This window comes from Theropithecus gelada, chromosome 11 (assembly GCF_003255815.1).
Source record: "Theropithecus gelada isolate Dixy chromosome 11, Tgel_1.0, whole genome shotgun sequence".
Classification (NCBI taxonomy): Eukaryota; Metazoa; Chordata; class Mammalia; order Primates; family Cercopithecidae; genus Theropithecus; species Theropithecus gelada.
This window is the reverse complement of record NC_037679.1, coordinates 7,207,425-7,233,793: the sequence shown is the minus strand read 5'-3', so window position 1 is coordinate 7,233,793 and position 26,369 is coordinate 7,207,425. Positions and strand designations below refer to the sequence as shown.

At 42.2% G+C, this 26,369-nt stretch overlaps 2 protein-coding genes across 18 annotated transcripts in view; one reads left to right on the top strand and one right to left on the bottom strand.

The window, feature by feature from the left end:
* The window catches only part of PFKM (phosphofructokinase, muscle), a 46,163-nt gene extending 22,659 nt beyond the window's left edge, over positions 1-23,504 (bottom strand). For 5 of the 15 annotated variants that reach the window (XM_025402541.1, XM_025402535.1, XM_025402544.1 and 2 more), the window contains exons 1-2: positions 3,636-3,819; positions 189-281 (exon numbers count right to left, since the gene is read on the bottom strand). Coding sequence is in view for 14 of the 15 variants with exons in the window: in XM_025402535.1 (XP_025258320.1) it covers positions 189-273 (85 nt within the window). In the remaining variant the exon portion in view is untranslated. Of the gene's footprint in view, positions 1-188; positions 282-370; positions 405-3,579; positions 3,820-4,479; positions 4,588-20,431; positions 20,555-21,193; positions 21,285-22,339; positions 22,779-22,840; positions 23,031-23,231 lie in introns of those variants that run through there. The other 10 variants (XM_025402530.1, XM_025402533.1, XM_025402531.1 and 7 more) reach the window with 10 other exon arrangements.
* Positions 22,343-26,369, top strand: part of SENP1 (SUMO specific peptidase 1) — a 62,182-nt gene continuing 58,155 nt past the window's right edge. Inside the window, exon 1 of one of the 3 annotated variants that reach the window (XM_025402548.1) lies at positions 22,343-22,623. Coding sequence is in view for 1 of the 3 variants with exons in the window: in XM_025402547.1 (XP_025258332.1) it covers positions 23,198-23,249 (52 nt within the window). In the remaining 2 variants the exon portion in view is untranslated. Of the gene's footprint in view, positions 22,624-22,658; positions 23,250-26,369 lie in introns of those variants that run through there. The other 2 variants (XM_025402549.1, XM_025402547.1) reach the window with 2 other exon arrangements.

The window sequence follows — 26,369 nt, the reverse complement described above, 5'->3', positions numbered from 1 at the left end:
AGATGTGGGTAAATAAAAGCAAGGCAAACAAAATTCAAATGCACTTGAGGACTTAGGCCTCACAGAAATTTTTAGGAAAGCCCAACATTCCAGTGAACCTACAGAAGAATAATTCTATTGTAAATGCCAACAGAGTCAGTAAATTCCAAAAGCCCCACCAGTCGTGTTTTTCGTCCCCTCCTCCTTACCTTGGGCATCTCCGCCAGAGGTTAAGACGGCGATGGCTTTGCCAATCCCCAGGGTTTTGGCTGCATGGTGCTCTTCATGGGTCATGATCCACTCTAGAATTTAAGACAATGGTCAGTTAAGACACAGCAGGAATCAAGATGCCACTAGCTCAAGAAACGGCAGTTAGACTGGCTAGAGCCACCTCAGTCAGGCTCTCCCACTATACCAAGTCTGGGCTTTGCAGCCTGAGAGCTTTGGGCTTCTTCCAGAGGAGAGCCACACCCTTGTAGACTGACAAGCTGAAATGTCATGTAATCAAGCCCAAGACTACTAAGGTTCTAACTAATCCCTCTCTGATCCCTCCCACCCCAACTGGAACCTATGTGGGGAATAAACTAAGGTCAGGGAAAAGAGAAGTTGACTGAATAGAAATGAGAAAGGGAGGAGAGAAGTTGAGTTAGCCTCAAGGATACCTCCCTTTTCAATGAAGGCATAGGTTATTGCAGAGAGCTGGAATCAGATGAGGTTTAGGGCACTGATGACAATCAGCAAAGTAGAAGTAGGAGAGCAAGGGTAGGTTGGATTATAATTAAGATTAGGGTTGGGTGTTATGGAATTGTGCTATTGGAATGGGGTTAGGTGATATGGAGTTGAAACTGTAGTCTGAGGTTATAAAGGCACATCAGAGTTAGGCAAATTAATGGTGTCAGTCTCAAGAGTGGTCAGGGACTTTCTATGGCTCTTCCCTCTCAGGCTGTCAGCCTCCTGAGCATCTCTTGATCCTTGGTCTTTGGGTCTTGCCCCTCACATTACTACCTGCTATGAAATGAGAAGATTAATACAAAGTCACTGCCATATATACACAAATGTGTACATATGACATGGGAACACCTTCATATTTTGTTCTTTAGGGATCACCTCTCTCAAAGGAACACATAAGAGGACATACTTTTGTATCCATAAAATGCCAGTGGAATTATCACTCTCCCAGTTTTCCAGGCTAAAACCTGTTATTTTTAATTTATCTCCTCCCTTCCTCTCAGATTCAAAACAGTAACTAAATCCTATTATTCTCCCTTCTTATTATCTTCCTTTATACATCCCCTCCTTTCTATCCTCATTGCCATTTTCCACCTGAATTGCTTACTACAATAGCTGGTCTCACTGTGCTTGTGTTCCTTTCTTCACTCTATTAGACACACAAAATAAACCTTTATAGGAAGGTCATAGGTCCCTAGGCTTCAGTAGAGATGTGTATCCATTCACAGGAACCCAAGTTTTAAGGGCAGCTTGTGCTTGCTTCTACCCTGCATTTGGAGAACTCAAGGTAGCTGCCTATAGAAACATAGGTCACATAAACACACAAATCCACACAAATAATAAAAGAATGCAATGAGACATATACGAAGACATACATTCACAAACATGCATTGTGTTAAGAGACAGAGATTAATGAACATACTACATATAATCAGTACTGACAGATAAGTTCTCAACTTGTTGGGTTGGCATTCGAAGCTTCTACAATCTAGCCCTTGCATGTAGCTTCAACTTTTGGTCCTACAGATCCTCTGCTCCATTGTCACCTGAACATTACTTTGCTGTTCCCACTTTTGTGCCTGGGCATACTGCATCCCTTGTCCTGGTGGCTACCCTGGCCCTTTCCACAGATTCATACCCCATTCCATCATTTAAGGCCAGTGATAGTTGTACCCTTATTAAACCTTCACTGATTACCACAGGTCAAGGAAGCCTTCTTTTGGACTTCCTCTAATCACATGTTGTCTAAACTGGATCACCGCCTCCCAGGTTCAAGTGATTCTCCTACCTTAGCCTCCCGAGTAGCTGGGATCACAGACATACACCACCACACCTGGCTAATTTTTATATTTTTTATTGAGACAGTTTTCACTATGTTGGCCAAGCTGGTCTGGAACTCCTGACTTCAGGTGATCCGCCCACCTCGCCTCCCAAAGTGCTGGGATAACAGGCATGAACCACCACGCTAGGCCTGCTTTATGTGGCATTTTAATTGTTTCTTATGCACTGAAAAGAGGGTTGGACTAGATCAGGGTCAGCGTACAACAGTCTGTAGGCCACATCCAGCCCTTCTCATGTTTTTGTATGGCAGTAAGCTGTGAAAGGTTTTTATATTTTTTAGTGGTTGCAAAAAGTACTTCATGACATGTGAAAAATGTTAAGTTCAAATTCCAGTGTGTGTACCACCTTCATTCATTCACATACTGTCACGGATGTTTTTGTGCTACAACAGTAGGATGGATATTGTGACAGAGACTCATGAGCCGGCAGTCTAAAATATTTACTATCTGGCCTTTCACAGATGAAGTTTGCCAACCACTGGACTGGATGGCTATTAAAGTCATTTTCCCTAAGTAGACTGAGAACTCCTCCAGGGCAGATCATGATCATTTTTAAAAACTCTCCCACAGCCCACTAAAGACTCGCAAAGTCTATGCACATTACAGGACCCCAATAAATACTTGTTGAAAACAATGAACTGATGAACTACATGAAATACAAATGTATGAAAAACGTAAAATAGGCTTGGATACAGATATACCTCCATATTCTACTTTAAAACACACTCCTAACTTGGACTTCAGAAATCATATAGTGGCAAACAGTGAAAGGAACATACAGACACACGTGACTAGAGACACTCTTATTTAACTGGAATGTTCTTGTTCAAATTTCTGCTGTTTTCAAAAAAGAAAGATTAAGTGACTAGGGCAAACAGGAAGGAAAAAAGATGGAAAGAAAAGAACAAGACATCTGGGTATGCTGATCCCTTTCCTCCCATTTTTTTTCTCATTCACTCTTGGAGCTCACGACGGGGGTAGAATCCCACACAGAGCTCTTCTACCCCTGGCAGCGTCAGTGAGGGAGAAAATTCGCCATAACAAGAGGAGTTTAAGAGTGCTGACCTGTAAAAACCAGCTCATATTCTTCTACTGAAATCTCTAAGGCAGTTACAGAGGCACAGGACACAGAAATTCAGGCAGACTCATGTATAAGCATCCCTTACAGACCCACAATGACACGCACGTAGAGAGAAACAGATATTAAAACATATCTCTAAAATCACGTGTGTATATAAGCACGCGGCAGGGAGAAACAGACAAGCAGCATCACAGGCGCACTGATTTGAATTGGGTGAGTGCCAGGGTAGGGTCAGGCAGCCAAGGGCAACCCGTCCGAGCCCCCCCCCCCCCTCCCCGATTCCCGGGGAATGCAGCTGAGCCTGCAAGCGGAGGGGGCTGGCCAAGGGGCTAGGATTCTTCACGACTGCCCTGCCCATCCCCCTCTCGGCTCGGCTTAGGATGCCGTATCTCCTCTTCTTTTCCTTTCTGCTCCTTTCAGTTCTCCCTACCGCCTACTCCCGGCCCATACCTTCCCGCCTCACTCCCAGCTCTCCCCCTTGCTCTTCACTCAACGGCCCCTCTTGCCTTTTAGTCTTAGCTCTCCTCCGCCGCTGCTTTCTTGCAGATTGTCCTTGGGAAAGGGGGGGAGGTGTGCTGGACGAACACGGGGAGGAGCCAGGTGGAGGGAGGGGGAAGGAGGAGGGGGAAAGGAGGAGAGGCTTCCCAACCTCCACTAACAGATGCTGACAAGAAGGCTCCGCCTCCTCCTGCTGGCCTTTCTCCTCCTCTTCCTCCTCCCCTTAAGAATTCGGCTCAGATATGGCAGCGGCTTAGTTTCTTCACTCCCCACAGCCCTGGGGTCCTCATATCTATCTAGAGAGCCATCAGCATCTTTATTTAATGGGAATAGGAAATTATTTCGTTGCTTCTCTTGTTTTCAACACAGAACTTTTTCCTAGTCCAGACTCCCTGAGACACCTTGCAGTCCAACATGTTCAGCAACTGATAATAAAACCTGCTCCTGTGGCCCCCATCCGTCTTTAAGCAAACATTTATTGGGAGTCTGTGTGCTAGATTTTGCATTAGGTGCTGAGATATTTTTAAAAAATAAATAAATATAGTCCCTGTCTTTGAGGAACATTGAATTATGACATCTTCTATAGAATAGCCTCAAAAACTTCTTTTACATTTACATTACCTTTCTCAGAGAAAGTACAGAAAAGCTAGCTACTTGGAATGGAGGTGTCAAGAGGGAAGGGCGTGGCTGTGACAGCCACTTCTCAAGCCTGCTGTAGGGAGGGATGGGGGCGGGATTCTGGCAGTGAAGCAAGCATGTAGATTAGGCTTCACAGCAAACAGGATCCACCCTGGAAAAAGGGTCAGATGCTCCCAGAGCAAGAGGTGCATCCATTACTCAAGTCTCACCTACCCTTGCTCCACCTATGCGTTTGCTTCATTGTCTCCACAGTCAGGTCTCCTCTTGCTTTTACCACTGCCCTCTTCCTCTTGCTTACTTTTATCTCTACCCCTGCACATTCTGGCACACACAATACAAATGCAAGTGACTAGGAGATAAAACCCCATTTGACTACACAAAATAAAAGCATCTGTGCTCCAGATTATACCATCAAGAAAGTGGAAAGACAACCCACAGAATGGGAGAAAATATTTGCAAATCATATCTCTGATAAGGGGCTGGCATCCAGAATAAAGAAAGAACTCATTTGCAACTCATTAAGAATGTAAACCAAAAATAAAATTCTAAGCCCCTCAACCATCTGAATAGACTCCTCCTCTCAGTCAAGGGTATTCCAAAGTTAATCTGAAAAACTAGTTCAGACCTTGATGGAAAGAGGGAGCCAGACATGCTTCATTATATGCTCCTCCCTTTTGGAATTACTGATAGAACACACTCTTTTAAGTCTGATAAAAACCATTTACAATCTATTCTCTGAAACCTACTACCTGGAGGCTCTCTCTACCTGATAAAACCTTGGTCTTCACACCCCCTTATCTTAACCCAGACATTGCTTTCTATTGATTCTAAGTCTTTGGACAGTAACTTAATTCTTTTCACCAATTTCCAATCAGGAAATCTTTGAATCTACCTATGACCTGGAAGCCCCGCTCCCCACTCCACACTTCCAGTTATCACGCCTTTCTGGACTGAATGAATGTACATCTTACATATATTCATTGATATCTTATATCTCCCTAAAATTTATAAAACCAACTTGTGGCCCGACCACCTTGAACACATGTTCTCAGGATCTCCTGAGGGATGTGTCATGGGTGAGCTATTGGTCACTCATATTTGGCTCAGAATAAATCTCTTCAAATGTTTTACAGTTTGACTCTTTTCACTGACAATAAAAAGAAACCAACTCAATTTAAAAATAGGCAAAAGAGTTGACCAAAGAAGATATATACAGGTGGCAAATAACCATGAAAAGATATCAACATCACATGTCATTAGGGAACTGCAAATTAAAACAATGAGACACCACTACACACCTATTAGAATGATTAAATGATTAAAATTCAAAAATCCAAATGCTAATGAGAATGTGGAGCCACCGGAACTCTCATTAATTATTGGTGGGAATGCGCAATGGTATAGTCACTGTAGAATACAGTTTGACAGTTTTTTACAAAGCTAAATATTGTCTTACCACATGATCCAGCAATAGCACTCCTAAGTATTTACCTGAATGAGCTGAAAATTATGTCCACACAAAAAACCTGCATATGAATGTTTATAAAAGCTTTATTCATAATTGCCAAAAGCTGGAAGCAACCAAGATGTCCCTCAAAAGGTGAATAAACAAACTGTGATACAGCTATACAATACAATATTTTTCAACAATAAAAAAAAATGATCTATCAAGCCATGAAAAGACACAGTGAAACAGGCCAGTGTGAAAAGGCTGCATACTGTATGATTCCAACTGTATGACAGTCTTGAAAAGGTAAAACTATGGAGACAATAAAAATATCAGTTGTTACCTGGGGCTTGGGATAGAGGAGGAGAGATTAATAGGTGGAGCACAGGGGATTTTAGGGGCACTAAAATGATTCGGTATGATGCTATAACAGACACATGACATACATTTGTCCTGACATTATGCATTTGTCAGATTCATAGAACTACACGACCCAGAGAGTAAACCCTAATGTAAACTATGGAACTTAGCTAATAATAATGTATAAATATTGGGTTATCAATTATCATAACTGTATCACACTAATGCAAGATGTTGATAAATAGGGAAAACTGGTCGGGTGCAGTGGCTCACCCCTGTAATCCCAGCACTTTGGGAGGCCAAGGCAGGTGGATTGTTTGAGCTCAGGAATTTAAGACCAGACTGCGCAACATGGTGAAACCTATCTCTACAAAAATACAAAAAGTTAGCCAGGTGTGGTGGTGCATGCCTATAGTGCCAGCTACTTGGGAGGCTGAGGCATGAGAGTGACTTGAGCCTGGGAGGCAGAGCTTGCAGTGAGCCAAGATTGCACCACCACACTCCACCCTGGGCGACAGAGTGAGACCCTGTCTCGAAAATAAAAAATAAAAAAATGAGCAAAGGCTTGAATAGACAGTTCTCTAAAGATGATGTATAATGGCTAATAAGTACAAGAAAAGATGCTCAACATCAATAGCGATTAGGGCAATGCAAATCAGAACTACTTCACTGAAGTGAGAATACTACTTCATACGCATTAGGGTGGCTATTATCAAAAAAGAAAAAAAGAAAGGAAGGAAGATAGAAGGAAGGAGGGAGGGAGGGGTGGAGAGAGAGAGAAAGGGAGGGAGGGAAGGCAGGAAGGCAGGAAGGCAGGAAGGCAGGCAGGAAGGAAGGAAGGAAGGAAGGAAGGAAGGAAGGAAGGAAGAAAGGAAGGAAGGAGGAAGGAAGAGAGGGAGGGACACAAAGAAATAAAGGAAAAAAGGAGAGAGTGAGGGAGAGAGAGAGAGAGGAAGGAAGGAAGGGAGGGAGGGAAAGGAAAGGAAAAAGAAAGGAAAGTGTTAGAGCGGATGTGAATACATTGGAACCCTTCTGCATTGCTGGTAGGAATGTAAAGTGGTGCAGCTGCAGTGGACATTTGGTAGTTCCTCAAAATGTTAAACATAGAGTTGTCGCATTAACTACCAATTCCACTCCTAGGTATATACCTAGGAAAAATGAAAACATGTGTTCACACAAAATCTTGTATACCAATGTTCATAGCAAAATTATTCATAATGCTGGCAAAATGTGGAAAGAACCCAAAGTCCATCAACTGAAGAATGGATAAAATGTGTCATATCCATATGACAAAAAGTGTCAAAATTTGTAAAATATTTGAAGATATTTATTCTGAGCCAAATATGAGTGACCAATGGCCTGTGATACAGCCCTCAGGATATCCTGAGAACATGTGCCCAAGATGGTCAGGCCACAACTTCATTTTATACATTTTAGGGAGATACAAGTCATTCATTAATACATGCAAGATGTATTTGTTTTCCTTAATTCTCTCAGCATGCAAAAATACATGTAAAATGTACATTGGTTTGGTCTGGAAAGGTGGGACAACTGGAAGCAGGGGTTTCCAGGTCCTAGGTAGATTTTCTGATTGGCAATTTGTTTAAAGAGTTATTATCAATAGAAAGGAATGTCTGGGTTAAGATAAGGGGTTGTAGAAACCAAAATTTTACCATGCAGATGAAGCCTCCATGTATCAGACTTCAGATAGAATAGATTGTAAATTTTTCTTTTTTTTGTTGTTATTTTTTTGAGAAGGAGTTTTGCTCTTGTTGTCCAGGCTGGAGTGCAATGGCGCCATCTCTGCTCACCACAACCTCCGCCTCCCAGGTTCAAGTGATTCTCCTGACTGAGCCTCCCGAATAGCTGGGATTACAGGCATGCGCCACCATGCCTGGCTAATTTTGTATTTTTAGTAGAGATGGGGTTTCTCCATGTTGGTCAGGCTGGTTTCAAACTCCTGACCTCAGGTGATCTGCCTGCCTTGGCCTCCCAAAGTGCTGGGATTACAGGCATGAGCCACCACGCCCGACCAATTGTAAATGTTTCTTATCAGACTTGAAGGGTCTGTTCTATCAATAATTCCAAAAGGAGGAAAGGAGGAGGCATGTCCAGCTCCCCCTTCCCCTGATGACCTGAACTAGTTTTTTAGGTTAACTTTGAAATGCCTTTGGCTGAGAGGAGGGGTCTATTCAGATGGTCAGGGAGCTTAGACTTTTATTTTTGGTTTATAAAACATAAAAACATTATGCTACGTAGAAGAAGCCATTCACAAAAGACCACATATCATATGGTTCCATTTATATGAAATGTCCAGAATAGGCAACTCTGCAGAAAGAGAAAGTAGATAGCAGTTGCCTGGGACTGAGGGAAATTGGGGAATGACTGCTAATGGGTACAGGGTTTCTTCTGGGGTTGATGAAAATGTGCTAAACTTACAGTGGTTGCAAACTGTATGAATATAGTGAAAACCATTGAATTGTACACTTTATTTATTTATTTATTTATTTTTGAGATAGAGTCTAGCTCAGTCACCCCGGCTGGAGTGCAATGGTGCAATCTTGGCTCACTGCAACCGCTGCCTCCTGGGTTTAAACGATTCTCCTGCTTCAGCCTCCCAAGTAGCTGGGATTACAGGCGTGCATCACCATGCCCGGCTACTTTTTATATTTTTAGTAGAGATGGGATTTCACCATATTGGCCAGGCTGGACTAGAACTCTTGACCTCAAGTGATCTGCCTGCCTTGGCCTCTCAAAGTGCTGGGATTACCAGAAAGAGCCACTGTGCCCAGCCAGAATTGCATAAATAGGTGAGTTTTATGATATTGGATTATATCTCAATGAAGACATTAAAAAACATTTAGAAAGAAAAAGCCTGAAAAGTTCCTGTAGGAAACTAAAATATGCTATTGTAAAATACACTTTGGCATATTTTAAGATAGCTATTCAGAGGCTGCGGACACAGGAAGGGTTCTGTAAAGCTGTCCTTTGTGGGGAGATTTGCATTTGTAGACAAAATCTACATGAATGAAGTAAATAGTGGATGCAAACAGGCTTTCTCTTAGGCCCCATTATCTGCCTCATCCAGATCTAGGAAAGATTAACTCATAGGAAAAAGAGACTAAAAGTCTGACACTTGTCAATGTTCGATGGATAAACTTTTACCACAGGCTGAAATTTGAGAGGCAATGCATTCCTTTCTCTCTTTACCCACTACCAACTCCTATGTCACCATTAAAAGTGCTTTTAATGGGCTGGGCACCATGATTCAAGCCTGTAATCCCAGCACTTTGGTAGATGAAGGTGGGAGGTTGCTTGAGCCCAGGAGTTTGAGACCAACACAGTCTATGTTGGTTTATGGAGCAACATAGTGAGACTCTGTCTCTACAAAAATAAATGAATAAATAATTTGGCTGGACATGGTGGTGCGCACCTGTAGTGGGAGGACCACTGGAGCCCAGGAGGTCAAGGCTGCAGTGAGCTGTGATGGGACCACACTGTACTTCAGCCTGGGTAACAAAGCAAGGCCCTGTCTCAAAAAAAGAAAAAAAGTATTCTTAATGAATTATTGCACTAATAAGTCTATCTTAATTAGGTGAAGGCAAGGAAATGTCACTCATTTACTCACAGCCTTATCCCGAGACATTTAATCTTTTTTTTTTTTTTTTTTTTTTGAGACGGAGTCTCGCTTTGTCGCGTAGGCTGGAGTGGTGCAGTGGCCGGATCTTGGCTCACTGCAAGCTCCGCCTCCCGGGTTTACGCCATTCTCCTGCCTCAGCCTCCCGAGTAGCTGGGACTACAGGCGCCTGTCACCTTGCCCGGCTAGTTTTTTGTATTTTTTAGTAGAGAAGGGGTTTCACCGTGTTAGCCAGGATGGTCTCCATCTCCTGACCTCGTGATCCGCCCGTCTCGGCCTCCCAAAGTGCTGGGATTACAGGCTTGAGCCACCGCGCCCGGCCGATATTTAATCTTTTAGATCACTTTTTCTGTTCAGGGTGTTTAAAAAAAATATTGGATGATACTTGCTAAATCACTGTAAGGGGCTGGGTGCAGTGGCTCACACCTGTAATCCCAGCACTTTGGGAGGCTAAGGTGGGCAGATCACCTGAGGTCAGCAGTTTCAGACCAGCCTGGCCAACATGGTGAAATCCCGCATCTACTAAAAATACAAAAATTAGTCAGGCATGATGACGCGTGCCTGTAGTACCAGCTACTTGGGAGGCTGAGGTAGGAGAATCGCTTGAACACAGGAGGAGGAGACTGCAGTGCCATTGCACTCCAGCCTGGATGACAGAGTGAGACACCATCCCCACTCCCCCTGCCAAAAAAAAAAAAAAAAAAAATCACTGTAAGAAAGACTTTATTCAGGACCATCGTGATAGGTATAGGGACCACACCAATGGGATTTTGCAGTGGAGAAGACAGATTGGGTTCAACTCCACTTACAGCATGGGCAAGTGGGAATTTATGGCAGGGTCAGGGTCAGAAATTACTAAGAGGAAACATCAGGGGAAAGGAGGATTCTGGCTAAACCAAGCTAGCAGGATTCTTGCCGAAGACAGACCAGGGTAATAAGGCACCCCCTGGCGGGTGGTGAAGGGAGAGAAACTTGATCAGATATTGAGGATGACCATATATTGAGTATGGGGGGGGGTGGGTTCTTGATAAACTGACTTAGCAGGGTTCTTTGCTAAAACTGGATTTTACAAGAAAGTGCATGGATAGGTCTAGGAGAAGGTTCAGGAACCTGACTAAAGTCTTGCCAAGCAGAAAATCTTTGTCAAAGGCTCAATCATCCCCAGGAGTTCCTGAGAAACTAAATGAGCACAAATTAAGAAAAAGAGAACACAAACAAATGGAAGAACATACCATGCTCATGGATAGGGAGAATCAATATCGTGAAAATGGCCATATTGCCCAAGGTAATTTATAGATTCAATGCCATTCCCATCAAGCTACCAATGACTTTCTTCACAGAATTGGAAAAAACTGCTTTAAAGTTCATATGGAACTAAAAAAGAGCCCGCATTGCCAAGACAATCCTAAGTCAAAAGAACAAAGCTGGAGGCATCACGCTACCTGACTTCAAACTATACTACAAGGCTACGGTAACCAAAACAGCATGGTACTGGTACCAAGACAGAGATATAGACCAATGAAACAGAACAGATCCCTCAGAAATAATACCATACATCTACAGCCATCTGATCTTTGACAAACCTGACAAAAACAAGAAATGGGGAAAGGATTCCCTATTTAATAAGTGGTGCTGGGAAAATTGGCTAGCCATAAGTAGAAAGCTGAAACTGGATCCTTTCCTTACTCCTTATACGAAAATTAATTCAAGATGGATTAGAGACTTAAATGTTAGACCTAAAACCATAAAAACCCTAGAAGAAAACCTAGGGAATACCATTCAGGACATAGGCATGGGAAGGACTTCATGTCTAAAACACCAAAAGCAATGGCAACAAAAGCCAAAATTGACAAATGGGATCTAATTAAACTAAAGAGCTTCTGCACAGCAAAAGAAACTACCATTAGAGTGAACAGGCAACCTACAGAATGGGAGAAAATTTTTGCAATCTACTCATCTGACAAAGGGCTAATATCCAGAACCTACAAAGAACTCAAACAAATTTACGAGAAACAAACAAACAACCCCATCAAAAAGTGGGCAAAGGATATGAACAGACAGTTCTCAAAAGAAGACATGCATACAGCCAACAGATACATGAAAAAATGCTCGTCATCACTGGCCATCAGAGAAATGCAAATCAAAACCACAACAAGATACCATCTCACACCAGTTAGAATGGCAATCATTAAAAAGTCAGGAAACAACAAGTGCTGGAGAGGATGTGGAGAAATAGGAACACTTTTACACTGTTGGTGGGACTGTAAACTGGTTCAACCATTGTGGAAAACAGTATGGCGATTCCTCAAGGATCTAGAACTAGAAATACCATATGACCCAGCCATCCCATTACTGGGTATATACCCAAAGGATTATAAGTCATGCTGCTATAAAGACACATGCACATGTATGTTTATTGCGGCACTATTCACAATAGCAAAGACTTGGAATCAACCCAAATGTCCATCAGTGACAGACTGGATTAAGAAAATGCGGCACATATACACCACGGAATACTATGCAGCCATAAAAAAGGATGAGTTCGTGTCCTTTGTAGGGACATGGATGCAGCTGGAAACCATCATTCTCAGCAAACTATGGCAAGAACAGAAAACCAAATGCCGCATGTTCTCACTCATAGGTAGGAATTGATCAATGAGATCACTTGGACTCTGGAAGGGGAACATCACACACCAGGGCCTATTATAGGGAGGGCGGGGGAGGGATGGCATTGGGAGTTATACCTGATGTAAATGACGGGTTGATGGGTGCAGCACACCAACATGGCACAAGTATACATATGTAACAAACCTGCACGTTGTACACATGTACCGTAGAACTTAGAGTATAATAAAAATACACACACACACACACACACACAAAATTAAAAAAAAAAAAAAAGAAAGAAATCATCATCTCAAAGGACACCTAGGCAACATTCAGGTAAGTTAGGGGTTGGGGTCCTAGAGAAGGAGAATTTTCTCAGAAGCACTTACGTCTTGCCTATGGTCACCTCAAGGCAATCCACAAACTGAAGATGTTGTTGAGTTAAACTAGTAAAAACCAACACAAAATAGAGTAGCTGATGGAAGAAACACTTCGTATTAAGAAACGGCTGTAAATTTCTCCCTGACAAGAATCTTGAGAAACTCCTATTTGTTATTAATTCATTCATACATTTAACAAATACTTATTGAGGACTCATGTGCCAGCCACTGTGCCAGCTACTAAGCTATATAATAAGCTCCCAGGGAATTTATAATCTAGAGGGATTATCAAATGTCCGTAGGAAGTTTACATGTCATTGGATGTGGAATATAATTGAAAAAAAATCAATAACCCCATTAACATTAATAATGTATCATATTTTAATGACATGAATATATTAAAGCAGAAGGAGTAAAAATAAGTGGTACCTGGATAGTGGGAATTTGTCAGTGTTTACTCAGTACTGTTTACGGGAAAGATACCAGTGGATATGTTTTCCAGCATTAGAGATGAATGATATGATGAAACAGGAATAGTTCCTTAAAAATGGATTTTCTTTCCTTTAATCCTAAACTCCAAGACCATGCATTTCCCTTTTTTCCTAATATTCTACCCATCAAACAACTTTTAAATTTCAAATATAGCTTCCCAAGAACTTTAACAAATTGGACTCAACACTTTAGCTAGCTATTGTTGACTTGCCTTATTAATAAAAATTGGATTCATAATTCTATGGTGGATAGATGTTGGAAGAAAATGTCTGAGATCTAAGCAGTTCTAGAAAATATGGTATCTGTCCAATTGACATTCCAAGGGGTGGGAGTGAGGCTGAGAAGCATACATTAGGACAGAGTGTTGGTGCATGAAGCCTACAGATGAACACAGTGCGGTGACTAAGGAAGAGTGGGCTGAGGAAGAGCTCTAAGCATTATCACACAAGCTAGGGTGACTACGGAAAGTGTTGGGAGTAAAGTGCACAGCTCAGCAATGTTAGAGGACCATGGACAACAAGAGCAAAGAAGCAAATTACATAGTCAAATAAGAGATGGCACCAACAAACTCTTGAGGCAAACAAACTAAGCCAGTAGCTAGATTTTCACTCATTCCAAGATTATTTTCATTGCTATTATGGTATAAGGGGGCTGGAAAATAACACCTTGGACCCTTTCTCCAGAGTAGAAAGCTGAAATGTCCTGGGTTTGTGCTGGAAAACAACCTGGGGCCCTCCGATAGGCCTCTCAAGAGGGCTTATGTCTATTCCAATGATTAAACTATAGGAATTCGCCATGATACTGCTGGAAATCTAGAACTTTGTCTAGAATACACCCAGCTTTCTTCAGCTGCTGAGGCTGGTAGCTACAATTCAGAATTTAGGGTAGCTGGACCTGGGAGGAAGCGAAAGAAAAAAAAAAAAAAAGGATTGAATGCTTAAGAGGGAGGTCAGTTGGAGCCAGAAGACCATGAGATTAAAGCCCATCATTCCCTCTACCTTCAATTATCTGCTGGTGGTTTTCCTATTTTCAGCATTTGAGATAAAGCTGATGTGGACAGAGGAGAGCCAAATGATAATCTCGTATGAGGATCAGCATAAAGAATATGCCTTTCAGCAATTGCTTTATGCTGATCCTCAGTGCAAAGGAAGACATTAAGAAGGTCCTCAAGCTTCTTAGAGCTCTCCAAGTATCAGCCAGCCATTGGCGTGCTAGTGAAGTCCAGGCACATAGTAGGGTCAAAAATTATAATTATTATGAAAGAAGGAATTCCGGGGGAGATAAGTATGAGATGTTTAAAGAAAATGCTCAGCTGGGTGCGGTGGCTCACGCCTGTAATCCCAGCACTTTAGGAGACCGAGGTGGGCAGATCATGAGGTCAAGAAATTGAGACCATCCTGGCTAATACGGTGAAACCCGTCTCTACTAAAAATACAAAAAATTAGCCGGGTGTAGCGGCACGCACCTGTAGTCCCAGCTACCCAGGAGGCTGAGGCAGGAGAATTGCTTGAGTCCCAGAGGCGGAGGTTGCAGTGAGCTGAGACGGTGCCACTGCACACTCCAGTCTGGGTGACAGAGCAAGACTCCCTCTCAAAAAAAAAAAAAAAAAGAAAGAAAGAAAAGAAAAGAAAAAGAAAGAAAGCAAGAAAAAGAAAATTCTCCAGCAGCTAGTTAGGTAGTACCCTTGAGTAGAGCTGCAGTGGTATTCTAAAATACCTAATACATATGCTCTGTCTGGCCATTAACCCTGTATGTCATGGATAGGTAAATGAAGACATGCAGAGCTTTGGGTAATGCCTTCCAAACCAGGATAAAACCAAACATTACTGCCAGGCAGTTGAGTAGTTCATGTAGATAGAAGATCTCTTTGACAATGATTACCAGGGGCTGACACGGGGTGGGGGGCAGTAAGAGGATGCTGTATGCCATATACATAAATGCATTCACCACCATGAGGATAGTATCATGGCTATTAAATGAGTACAGATCTATATTAAGACCACTGTGATGAAAAAATGAAGAAGATGCTGCTACTGATGGTGTACCAGGACATTTGGGAATGAGAAGTAGGTATGGCAGTCACGCAGGTGTGACTCTAACCCAAGAGAAAAGCAAACAGCATATATCAGGTTTCATGTATCCATTCAACAAATACTGTAAACCTAGTACATGTTAGGCACTGTTCTAGGCTCAAGGGGATCCCGAATTGGAAAAACAAAATGAAACAAAACAAATACCTCTGTCTTCATGGAGCTTACATGCTAGTGAGCAAAGCATATACTAAACAAATTAGTCAAGTGGTGATAAATGCTATGAGGAAAAATAAAGCAGGGCAGAGAAGGAGAGTGACATGCATGCTATTTAAGTAGGGTTAACTAGAAAAACCTCGCTGAGGAGATGATATTTAAAAAGAGGTCTAAATAAACAAGGGAGAAAACCATGCTAAGTACGATATAGGGGAACTGCTTTCAAATAGAGACAATAGCAAAGGCAGAAATCTGAGACAGGGAAAAGTTAAGAACCACTAAGATTCCTTTGGACTGGAATCAGAATTACATACGGGCAATAATGATTCTGCAGGTTGATGTTGTGAAACACTTGCAGCAATTAGGTATGGGTCTCTCTCTGGGTTGAAACAATTATATATCTGGCCCTCTCACCACTACACAACCCATGGAGCTTATCTAGTCATTACCTGACGAATATACTGCTTGTTATCTGCTTTTCCCCACTAGAATGTGGCTCCATGATGACAGACCCTGGGCACAGGCATGAAACCATTGTCTGGAGAGTCATCTTTAGCTCTAGCTGGGATAGGCTGATTCCTGGAGACAAAGCAGACTCCACAAGTCACTAATATTGAGGTTCCTGACACAGGGCAATTGTTTGGCTATTCCACCTCACCTAGCAGGGACAGGCTGAGTTTCTTCAGGTACCCTAGTTGGTTTAAGACAATGGTTCTCAGTTGACACTAGTGGAATCAGTATCATCTGGGAACTGGTTAGAAATGCACATTATTGGGCCCTACTTGGGATCTACTGAATCAGAAACTCTGGGGGTGGTACACAGCAATGTGTTTTAACAAGCTATCAGGGTGAGTCTGACACAAGTCAAAGTTTGATAAGAATTGTTCTAAGCTGTGGAGGTCCAAGAACACCATCACTTGAAGAATGAATCTGTCAGCCTCAAAGGTCTGGATGGCTCTTGTGGGGTCACTTACACCAACTACAATCAACTTACTGAGAGAGACAGTTCAGGGAAGAGGTCACAGGAGACAAGATGATTCCCATTATAAACTAAAGCTACCACTTTCAAGATTTGATTATGGCAGAGGTAAACAAACTTCAGCAGAGGAATGTAGCCTCAATCTTGAGCCAGATAAACTTTTTCTTTCCTTAAAAAAGTAAGCTTTTGGGGATATCAGAGCAGAGAAGACAAATAATTATTGTATAACACAATCCTGGGATTCTTCCTCTTCAGATCTGCTAACCCCTAATCAAACACAATGTGGAAGCCTTAGCTGTTTAGCAAGTACATAGTCCATGGAATATACCTCTAGGCCCGTATATACACGTCCCTGGATAACTGAGAGGTAGTTTAACCCAGAGAAGGGCAGTCCAAGTGTATATATACAAAATGATGGAAGATGAAAGAAATGTTCCATAGATCTATTGATATCCTTGCATACTTGACTGAAAGAAGAGCATTCCTAAGGTGGTATTTCCCACTCAATGACTTTCCCAATTCAGTTGGCAATGTAAGAGCCCTGAAAATTTTAGCTCCAGGAGAAGACTCAAGTTCTGTGGAACTGATTCTGGAAGTCTGGGGTCAGGAGGTCAATGACGAATGGTGACTATGTTGAGATTAAGGCAATCTTGATAGAGGCAGAACTCCCATTGATTTTCCTTCAGCAAGGGTCCAGCTTCTTGGATTGCTACAACATAGCATATATAGAGAGAATCTTGCCTCTGATGCAGAAAGCAAATACACCTGCTTGAAGGGAACTTGGATCATGGACAGCAATTGTAATCTCTACATTTCAGTTGCACTCACAACGTTGGGGTAACTGCATCCTTGTCTGCATAATTCACCTAGGTATGAGTGTACAGAATACCCAGGTACAGAGAATCAGAAGGGCAGCAGGGGGCATGGGCAATGCTGATGATAGATGGCCTAGATGAAGTGAAGAATATGATAGTAAGGTCTTATCTTTCAGGGAGAAGCTGTGACACAAGAAGCAAATGGGTGAAGCACCACTCCTTTGGAATGCTTCCCCATTTTCAGGTCACTAAAAGTAGTCTTGAGAGTCACTAGTTACCTAGGCAGGTTGCCCATCATCGAAGTCTTTATATACAGGAGAGGCTTTATGTCTAGTCGGCAGCTGGATCTGCTGGATCGGAGCCTGTACCACAAAGGTGCCTGCTACCCCTGAGCTTTTGTCCTGGAGGTAGTTGTCCCACACTCTTACCTATCTTACCTATCTTGAAATGCTAACTACCTTTCTTTACAAAGCCTAGGGGTCAGGACATAGGGGTAAAGGGTACAGCCTAGGTGACTCACACCCTTGCTACGCCCCAGTGCAGGATCAAGTGGCTTTCTTATGTCAGGAGCTGATCCTCTATGGGCCACACACACACACACAGCCTGCCTCATTATAGTACAGGCAGAGCTGCTTATACTGATAGGCAAGATGTTGGAAAAAACAACAGCTGCTTCCCTGCCAGGTATGAGACAAGAAAGAAATATATTCCATTTTTCTTAAGGACTAGAGCACAGAATCTCCATGTACAACTGCACTTAGAACAAGGAGCAGAACACCCTGGAGGGAGGAGTCCCTGTGAATTTCTTGGGCTGGCAGAAGCAGAAAGACATCAGGCCAGGGTTTTTTTATGTTTGGGTACCAGTAGCTCTGTGCTCATCTCTGCTGTTTGATGACATGAGTTCCTCACCATTTCACTGGTGCCCTAGAGTGATGCATTGCCTAGAGGTAAGAAATGGAGCAAGGCAGTGGCATTCATCTCATCAGAGCAGATAACTACCCTTGTACCTCTCCAATTCATCCCCCACCCAGAAGCCAGAAACATGTTTTAAAAGGCAACATGATCCTATCATTCTTCAGTGATTTCCCAGAGCTCAGAAGTGTCAACAAGACCTAGAAGGCACTGTACAGTCTGGCTCTTACACCATCTGTACAGTTCACTCTCCTGCTATTCCTCCCATCATCAGGTCGCATTGGCCCATTCTACTCTTTCCCATTTCACAGTCTATTGTCTCCTTTTCTGGAAAGCTCTTCTCCCTTTACCTAGCTAATGCATACTCATCCCTCAGGCCTTCCTGAGAAACATTTTTCTGACTTCTCAGGCCATATTACATCCCCTGTTTTATCCTCTGATTACATGGTATTATTTTCTTTCATTGCACTAGCACCATTCTAGTTATATAACCATGTGTGTGATTGTGTAATTACTGTCTTAGTCCCATAAGACTATAAACTTCATGAGAGCAGACAACGTACCTGTTTTGTTTACTACTTTATTCCCAGTGCCAAGTACAGTACCTGACATAGTATGTGATCAACAAGTTCTCTTGGAAGGAAGTCAAAGAAGGAGGAAGAGTAGGAGGGAGGAAGAAAGGGAAGAGGAAAGGATGAGGAAGGAAGCAGGGAGGCAGGCAGAAGAGTAGGAATGGAGACCTTATTGGTGCTGGGAAAATACTGGATTTCCTTTCTCCAGTAGGAAAGCTGAAAGGGTTAAGAGTGGCCACTTACCTGAGCGGCACAGACCCCAGGGTTTAAAGGCAGAAGTTGAACATCAGAATTTTGTCCATGAGACAATGCTGAGTTCAAACCACAGAAGCAGGTCCAAATGAGTCATCAGAGCAAAGGGAGTCTGAGGTGAGTATTAGGTACATCAGGGAAAAGGAGAATCAAAAAAGCAGGAAAGATGAGGGCAAATAAGAAATAATCCGTACAAAGTCAATAAACAATAGGAAAAAGCTAACAGCTGGGTTTATTTCTTGCTGCTTTCTATGCAGGGGCAAAGGAAGTCTGATTAAAGGGATGTAGACCACAAACAGTTGCAAAAGGAAGAAAAGAAAAAAAGAAAAGAAAAAAAGGAAAGAAAAGAAAAAGGAAGGAAGGAAGGAAGGAAGGAAGGAAGGGAGGAAGGAAGGAAAAGAAAAGCTAGCTCTGAGCAGTCAGCTGGTTCTTCCCTTCTCTATATATCTATGACTTCTTATTTTGAACCAATTCAACATTTTGAACCAAAGTTATTAAGTTCTTAACTTACACATTGTTCCATATTATCTCCCCTCTTTAATCATAAGATCGTAGGAAACAGGGAAAGTGCTAGTTCATTTTCTCATTTCCTAGAGAGTCTAGTCCAATGATTTCAAATGTGAGTGCTCAAAAATATGGCTAAATACTAATATATATTTCATAAGTGCTAGGAGTTGTTACTTTAATGAAATTATTAACTTTCTGAGGAAAACCTTTTAGTCCTGAGTTCCTTCTGAAAATATAAGAGAGTTGAGCTAAATAATCGCTAAGGTATTTCCAACCTGTAAGGTACTGGGGCAATGGCAAGGATATGTCTTATACATGTGTTTTATAACCTATCATTTCTAGTATATTATTGGGCAAATAGTGGGAACTTGATAAAGATTTGCAGTGAATTGACTCCAATATAGATGTAATTAAGTTGAGACGAAACATACAGATGTGTTTCTGAAGCTTCGTATAAATTGCTTGTGAATTGAACATTATTTAAAACATACATGAGAAATCTATTATTAAACGGTTTCCTAAGATGAAAATTTTTTACAATATTTGGAATCATTTTGTAAAATAGTAACTCTTTTAGTCGATTTTTTTAAGTTTCACATATTTATATATCAAGGATGCTGACAATAGGATAAACCAGATTAGTAGTTTACAGTTATGAGCCAACTGATTTAATATTGACCAAATTAAGTTATTCTTCATAGAGAGAAATGTCCATTTCCCTACAGTTTCCCAGATGATCCATCCCCCACTCTCTCCCTTTTTCCTTTCCCTCCCCATCCCTCTTTCTCTTTCTCTCTCTCTCTCTCTGTTTCACACATACACAGACTTTCCCCCTTAGGTCTTAACTTGTATTTCAGCTTTACTTCAGTAGCTCTACCCTGATTTATAACACTATGCATACAACTTTCACTTTCCCATATTCCTTTGCACATTTCTTGCTGTTTACCCACATGCCTCACCAGTTTTGAAAACAGGTATGCTTCTCACGGTGTCTGGATCATCCAAAGTATCTAGACTCTTCAAGGTGTCTGTCTTTGTTGGTGGCTTTGGTATGAGCATGCTGGAAGTAGAAGCTTCCCCAGCTGAGAAACAATAGCTTTAGGTCACCCTCAAGGTGGGATTCAGGGAAGGGAGTGTTTCTTACTCCCTTTCATTTTTCCTATGACTCTGAGCTGTTCAGGGCTTTCTTTCCAAAAATCCAGTGAAAAATTAGAGAAGCGATGACTGTTCTCAACAACTCTCTTACCTCAAAAAGATTCCATTTCCTTGACATACATGGGGGAAAAGCAGAACATATAACTAGATACTTTGAGGTGGGGTGGATGAGAAGGCCATTTTTCCTTAAGGCTTGATTTACTTGATAGTTTTGGAGTGTCAGTTATAATGACAATAAAGATTCCCACAGATGAGCCCAGACTGGTCAAAGTAATTCACATAACAACACAGAAATCAATGAACAACTCATGGGGTAAATTTTGTTCCCCCCTCAACTCTCAAGTCCTCCTTATCTGCCTGGTGACTATCACAACAAACCAGGTCAAAAATCTTACCTGGAAAATACATGACTCAGTGATCAATATTTTATCAAAGTGAGAATGTGATAAACTAGTCAGTTGACCCCTAAAATCCGTATTTACTAGAAAGCTTCACATCCTGTATTGAGACTTCTTGTAAGAGAACTCATTCTCTGTCACTGGAGTATGATCAGGAGACAATGGTACCTGTTCTCTGAGGAGTCCTGACTAACTGGCGAGATTGAATCACACACATGAAAAATTTCAGATGAAACTCGTCTTTATGCATGGCTCCCTCCTAGAAATAGAGACAGAGTTTAATCCAAACGAACAGAGCTCTGGAATAAGATGTCAATGACTGACATAGACCAGCTATGCTCACTACTACTAGGCCTTAGGACTTGACAATATAAAAGTATCAGCATATGAGGCAACACAAATAATCTACTTTGATGTATTTGACAGGGCAGGATCCCCTGAACTCAGTAAGCTTCTGAGAGTATCAGAAAGGCTGGGGGCCTCCACAAACTACCCTTCTTCAAGTCTGAGCTCAGACTGCGCCTGCGGCTGTGATCTGAGTGTAAAGGACCTACTAAGGGGGCATTTCTCTAAGACTTCTACAGGGCCTGGGTCCAGAGGCCTGCCAAGCTGAAGTGCTTGACAAACAGCCTGGATGAACAAACATATTTCTTCCCATTATTTTATTTTAAAAAGTATGTCAGATTCCAGGTTAATCAATGTGTCCCAGGAACAACAAAGCCCTTCAGAGGTCAGAGGTGATTCCTGGGTCCTTCTCTATCTCTACCCAGAAAAGCAGATCTCTAGTGGGCTCCCAAAAGCTTTCCTCACAGCTCTGCCTGTCTTTCAAATTCCTCCAGAGTTCTCGAAGTTTCTACATCTTGCCAGCGTCTAGCCTAATCCATCCTCAAGATGCTTTCTTCTTCTTTATTTTTTTTTTTTTGTTTGCTGAATGGTCAATCAAGCATGAGGTGGTGCAGAGTATAGGACTGCAAGTTAAGAAACTTGTTTCCTAGTCTTAGATGGGCCGTGCACTTAAAACCCTTGGGAAATCCCTTCACTTCTCTGATCCTGGTAACACTAAAATATCTCCAATAACCTCTACGAGCACTAACGTTCTGTGATTCTCAATGAAACATGAGATAGCCTGAGATCGATTTAGATCTCAGGTCCCCATCTGTCGGGGGAAGCCACAGGTTTCCGCAGATTTAGGGCCACAGCGAAAAGCTGCCATGGAAACTGGAACCCAAGCAAAACTCGCCGTGCGGAACCAGAAGGCGGCGAGTAAGGGAGCTGAGGGAACACAGAAAAGCATAGGACGAAGGGCACACTAACAGTATTCCGAGTACGAGAAAGCGAAAACGCCCAGACTGAAAAAGGTACTGAGAAATTATAACAAGTCTTAAACGCTCCCTTGGCTTCTCGGGCCTCGCCACACCGCGCAGGCGTCCCACTGGTCCTTAACTCTGTTCTTTGACCTCCTGCCCCAGCCCCCTCCTCTGCAGCCACCTAGCGGCTCTTCCGGTGCTGTGAAGGCGGTTCCGGTTCGCGGCGGTTCCCGGGTTTTGCGTTCCGCGCCCGGCCGGAAACCCCTTCGCATGGCAGCCGGTTCCGGTTCGGTGAGTGGCGGCGGGAAGCTGGGGGAGGGGTGAGGATGGAGGGAGCCTGGTCCAGGAGACTGTGTCGGACCCGGTGCGCCGGCCCGGGCTGGACTGGGCGGAAGCGGGGAGCACGGTGGGGCCGGCGCCTTTTCCTCTGCCCCGCCCCCTGGGACCACCTCTCCTCCCCCCTGCTGTCCGGTGGCCGCACTGTGGCCGCCGGTGGCCGTTAGGCTACCTGAGGCCGTTCCTTCTGGTCTCTCTCTCCTGGGCCGCGGAGAGGCCGTCTCCCTGCCGTTAAAGCAGGCCCCATCCCAGCGCCCAGCGGTACTTGGGAAAAGGCCGGTTGCGATTCCGGGGCTTTCCCGCCAGAGCAGGGTCTTCTCTAGGGAGAGCTGTTTTCAACGGGAAGCTTGGCTTTCTGTGGTACCGGCTTCATCTCCCGCCTTCCTTGAGACCCCAGTGATATTTCTCGACTACTTCTGCGTCTCACGTAAACATTTCTACAACTCTCTTACTCTGTGGTATCTCCCTGAGATGTGATATCGCTAGTGCCACCACCAGAAAGAAACGTCTGGACCCTCCTGCTCAGGTTATGAAAATCCCCTTAACTACCACAATTTGCTTACCTGGCTCATCGCCTCCTGGTAATTCCCTTGAACCGTCTCTTTCTTGGTGTACCCTAACGTGATCTCTGGATCGTTTCTCTTTCCTTGAGCTTGGTGATTTCTGTTTATCGGTGCCTGTGCAGTATTTCCACTATCTGGTTGGCAATAACTTGCTCCTTTATCACTTTCAAGTCAGCCTTGTTAAAGTCATTTTACTTCATATTTGGTACACTTAGTATATTTGGAGTGGTGGTGATTCTTGTAATATTCATATAAAGCCTTTTATCTACTACCAACTATTTGACTGACGGTCTTTGTTATAACTGGTTATTCTGGATGGATTAGATCACATCATCTCCTAAATCTTTATTCTTCATAAAAATAATTTGTGTTAAGGACTCATGTTGAAATACAGATTACCCTGACTTTGAAATTACAGTTACAATGCAACTTTAAGCATCTCTTTAAGCATGATCCCTTAACTTACTTCCAGTTTACATCTCCCCCCGCCCAACCACCCTTTATTTTTCCTCTCTAGTCCCTTTTAGGAAGACTTTTTCATTTTTAACTGACTTCAATTAATTATCCCAACTGCAAAGATGGTCTTCATATCACTCATCTAATGAGTTGTCTAGAGGGAGTGGATGGATACAAAAACAGGTTCTACTACTTCTGCCTAAGGGAATGCAGTTTTTGACTATTGCTTTGGAACTCTGTCCTTTTCTTCCCAACTTCTACATCTTCTATCAGTTGTACCATCTCTACTGTCTTGCTGTACCTGTTTATGGATCTGGCTTTCCCTACTAGACAGTGAGCTGCCCAGTGGCAGGGACCCTTTCTTAATGCACATAGTTGGTGCCCGGTAAATGAATGTGTATGAAAGAATTTGAATACTTAGGGTTTACGGCGTTAGAGTATTAAGGTGTTTAAGGTGTTAGAGTCTGATTGGGAGAGATTACATGTAAAAATAGAGGGGAAGAAACCTCAAACACATGACGATATAATACACACTATTGTACACATAATTGTTTTTCAGAACTTGGAAAAGGGCGATTTCACGTGATTGCTTTCACACCCTTCTTATAAATTGTTCTAACCACATCTTGGTCCTGGATAAAGCTAACATTGCGTGTTTCTCTCTCTCTCTCTCTCTTTCTCTCTCTCTATGTCTGTATATAGATATATATAGGTGAAATTATATCTATCTATCTATATATTTTGAGATGTAGTCTCGCGCTGTCGCCCAGGCTGGAGGGCAGTGGCGTGATCTCGTATGCCAAGAAAACTTTAAGCAGCCTTCCTTTGTGTGACTTTCATTATTGTGACCAGAAAGAAGGCCTATATAGATATATATAGATCTAAATATATATATAGAGAGAGAGAGACATAGAGATACAGATATAGATATAGATATAGTTTTTTTTTTTGTTTTTTTTTTTTTTAAGACAGAGTCTTGCTTTGTCATCCAGGCTGGAGTGCAATGGCGTGATCTCGGCTCACTGCAACCTCTGCCTCCCAAGCGATTCTCCTGCCTCAGCCTCCTGAGTGGCTGGGATTATAGGCACCTGCCACCACACCTGGCTAATTTTTGTATTTTTGGTAGAGACAGGGTTTCAATATGTTGGCCAGGCCCATCTCGAACTGCTGAACTCATGATCCGCCCTCCTCAGCCTCCCAAAGTGTTGGGATTACAGACGTGAGCCACCACGCCCGGCCTCAATATATATTTTCTAGTGACTTCCTTACAGCACTAAACATTGTCTTTTATAATCCCCTCTTTGCGTATGTGTAAGGTTATAAATGTTTCACCACAGTTGTGAAGACTGTGATCTTTTTTGTTCTTTCAGATTTCCCATTACCTTGTGTTCCGCTACTAACCTGACTTCATCTGAATATTTGTAATGGTTTATGTTCTTTCAGTAAATTACATGACCAGTGTATACTAGGAAATGAATTATTAGAATCATTTCTTAAAAAAGAAAACATTTTTACAGTTGCATGAATTTGGTGGCATCAAGGTTCCAGATCCAGCATTTTCATGGAGAATCTTGGGGTGAAATATTCCTTCTCCCAATGTAACTGCAAGTGGCTAAAAGAATGTACCGTAAGCACACTGAAGAAGCTGGATATATTTGTATTAAAATATAAATGTGAGGTTTTAATTATTTAAAATTATAAATCAGTGTGGATTCCCCAGGGTTAGTGAGGGATTACTTTTAAATTGCCAGTGTGTATGAATCTTTGAGGTTGTGTTAAAGGATTTGAAGTTGTATGATGTTTGAAATGTGCCTTTGCCCTGGAGTCAGGATACATGGATTCTTGTCCTTTTTTTGCCCTATCTGTGTGATTTCAGGCAAGTCATTTAACCTCTCTGGATATGATCGGTAAAATTCTTTGAATTTCTAGCTTCCTTTTCTCTTCACATCTATCTCAACAAAATGCAAGGAAATTAACGTGGGATTATTCTTTTGGGCACCAAGCTTTTAAGTTGGCATTCTTCTTAATAATAATTTTAAAAAGGCTAGTAATGACAATTATGAAGCAACTTTAAAATGTCAAAAAGGTGTTGCTAATGTATTGGTTGATAAGATTTTTTCCCCCTTAACCTGGAACCAAAGGGAGTCTACTCTATTAAAGAAGAAAGAAGGGGAAAAAATAACCTGAAGAATTTTTAGATAAAGAAGTCTTTTAAGTTGAGCATTTGGAAATACATTTGAAGCCTAAATCTAAGGCTTAAATTCTTTAGGGATCCTTCCTGGCAATACTGGGTAATCAGATAATTACTCTGCTTAGTCTATAGCTCTGCCAAGAAAACTTTTTTTTTTTTTTTTTTTTTTTTTTTTTTTTTTTTTTTTTTTTTTGAGACGGAGTCTCGCTGTGTCGCCCAGGCTGGAGGGCAGTGGCGTGATCGCATATGCCAAGAAAACTTTAAGTAGCCTTTCTTTGTGTGACTTTCATTATTGTGACCACAAAGAATGCCTATTATCATCATCCAGCCTCATGAATACATTGAAGCCCTAGTATTGCTATGTGGTTGATGAAGTGCTTAATATTTTTAAAAATATGGTTATAAGTTTATAAATATATATAGGTGTGACTATTACCATCCCTAGTAGCCTCCTCCTCTTGGAAATCTGCCAAGACCGTATGTGCCGAGGA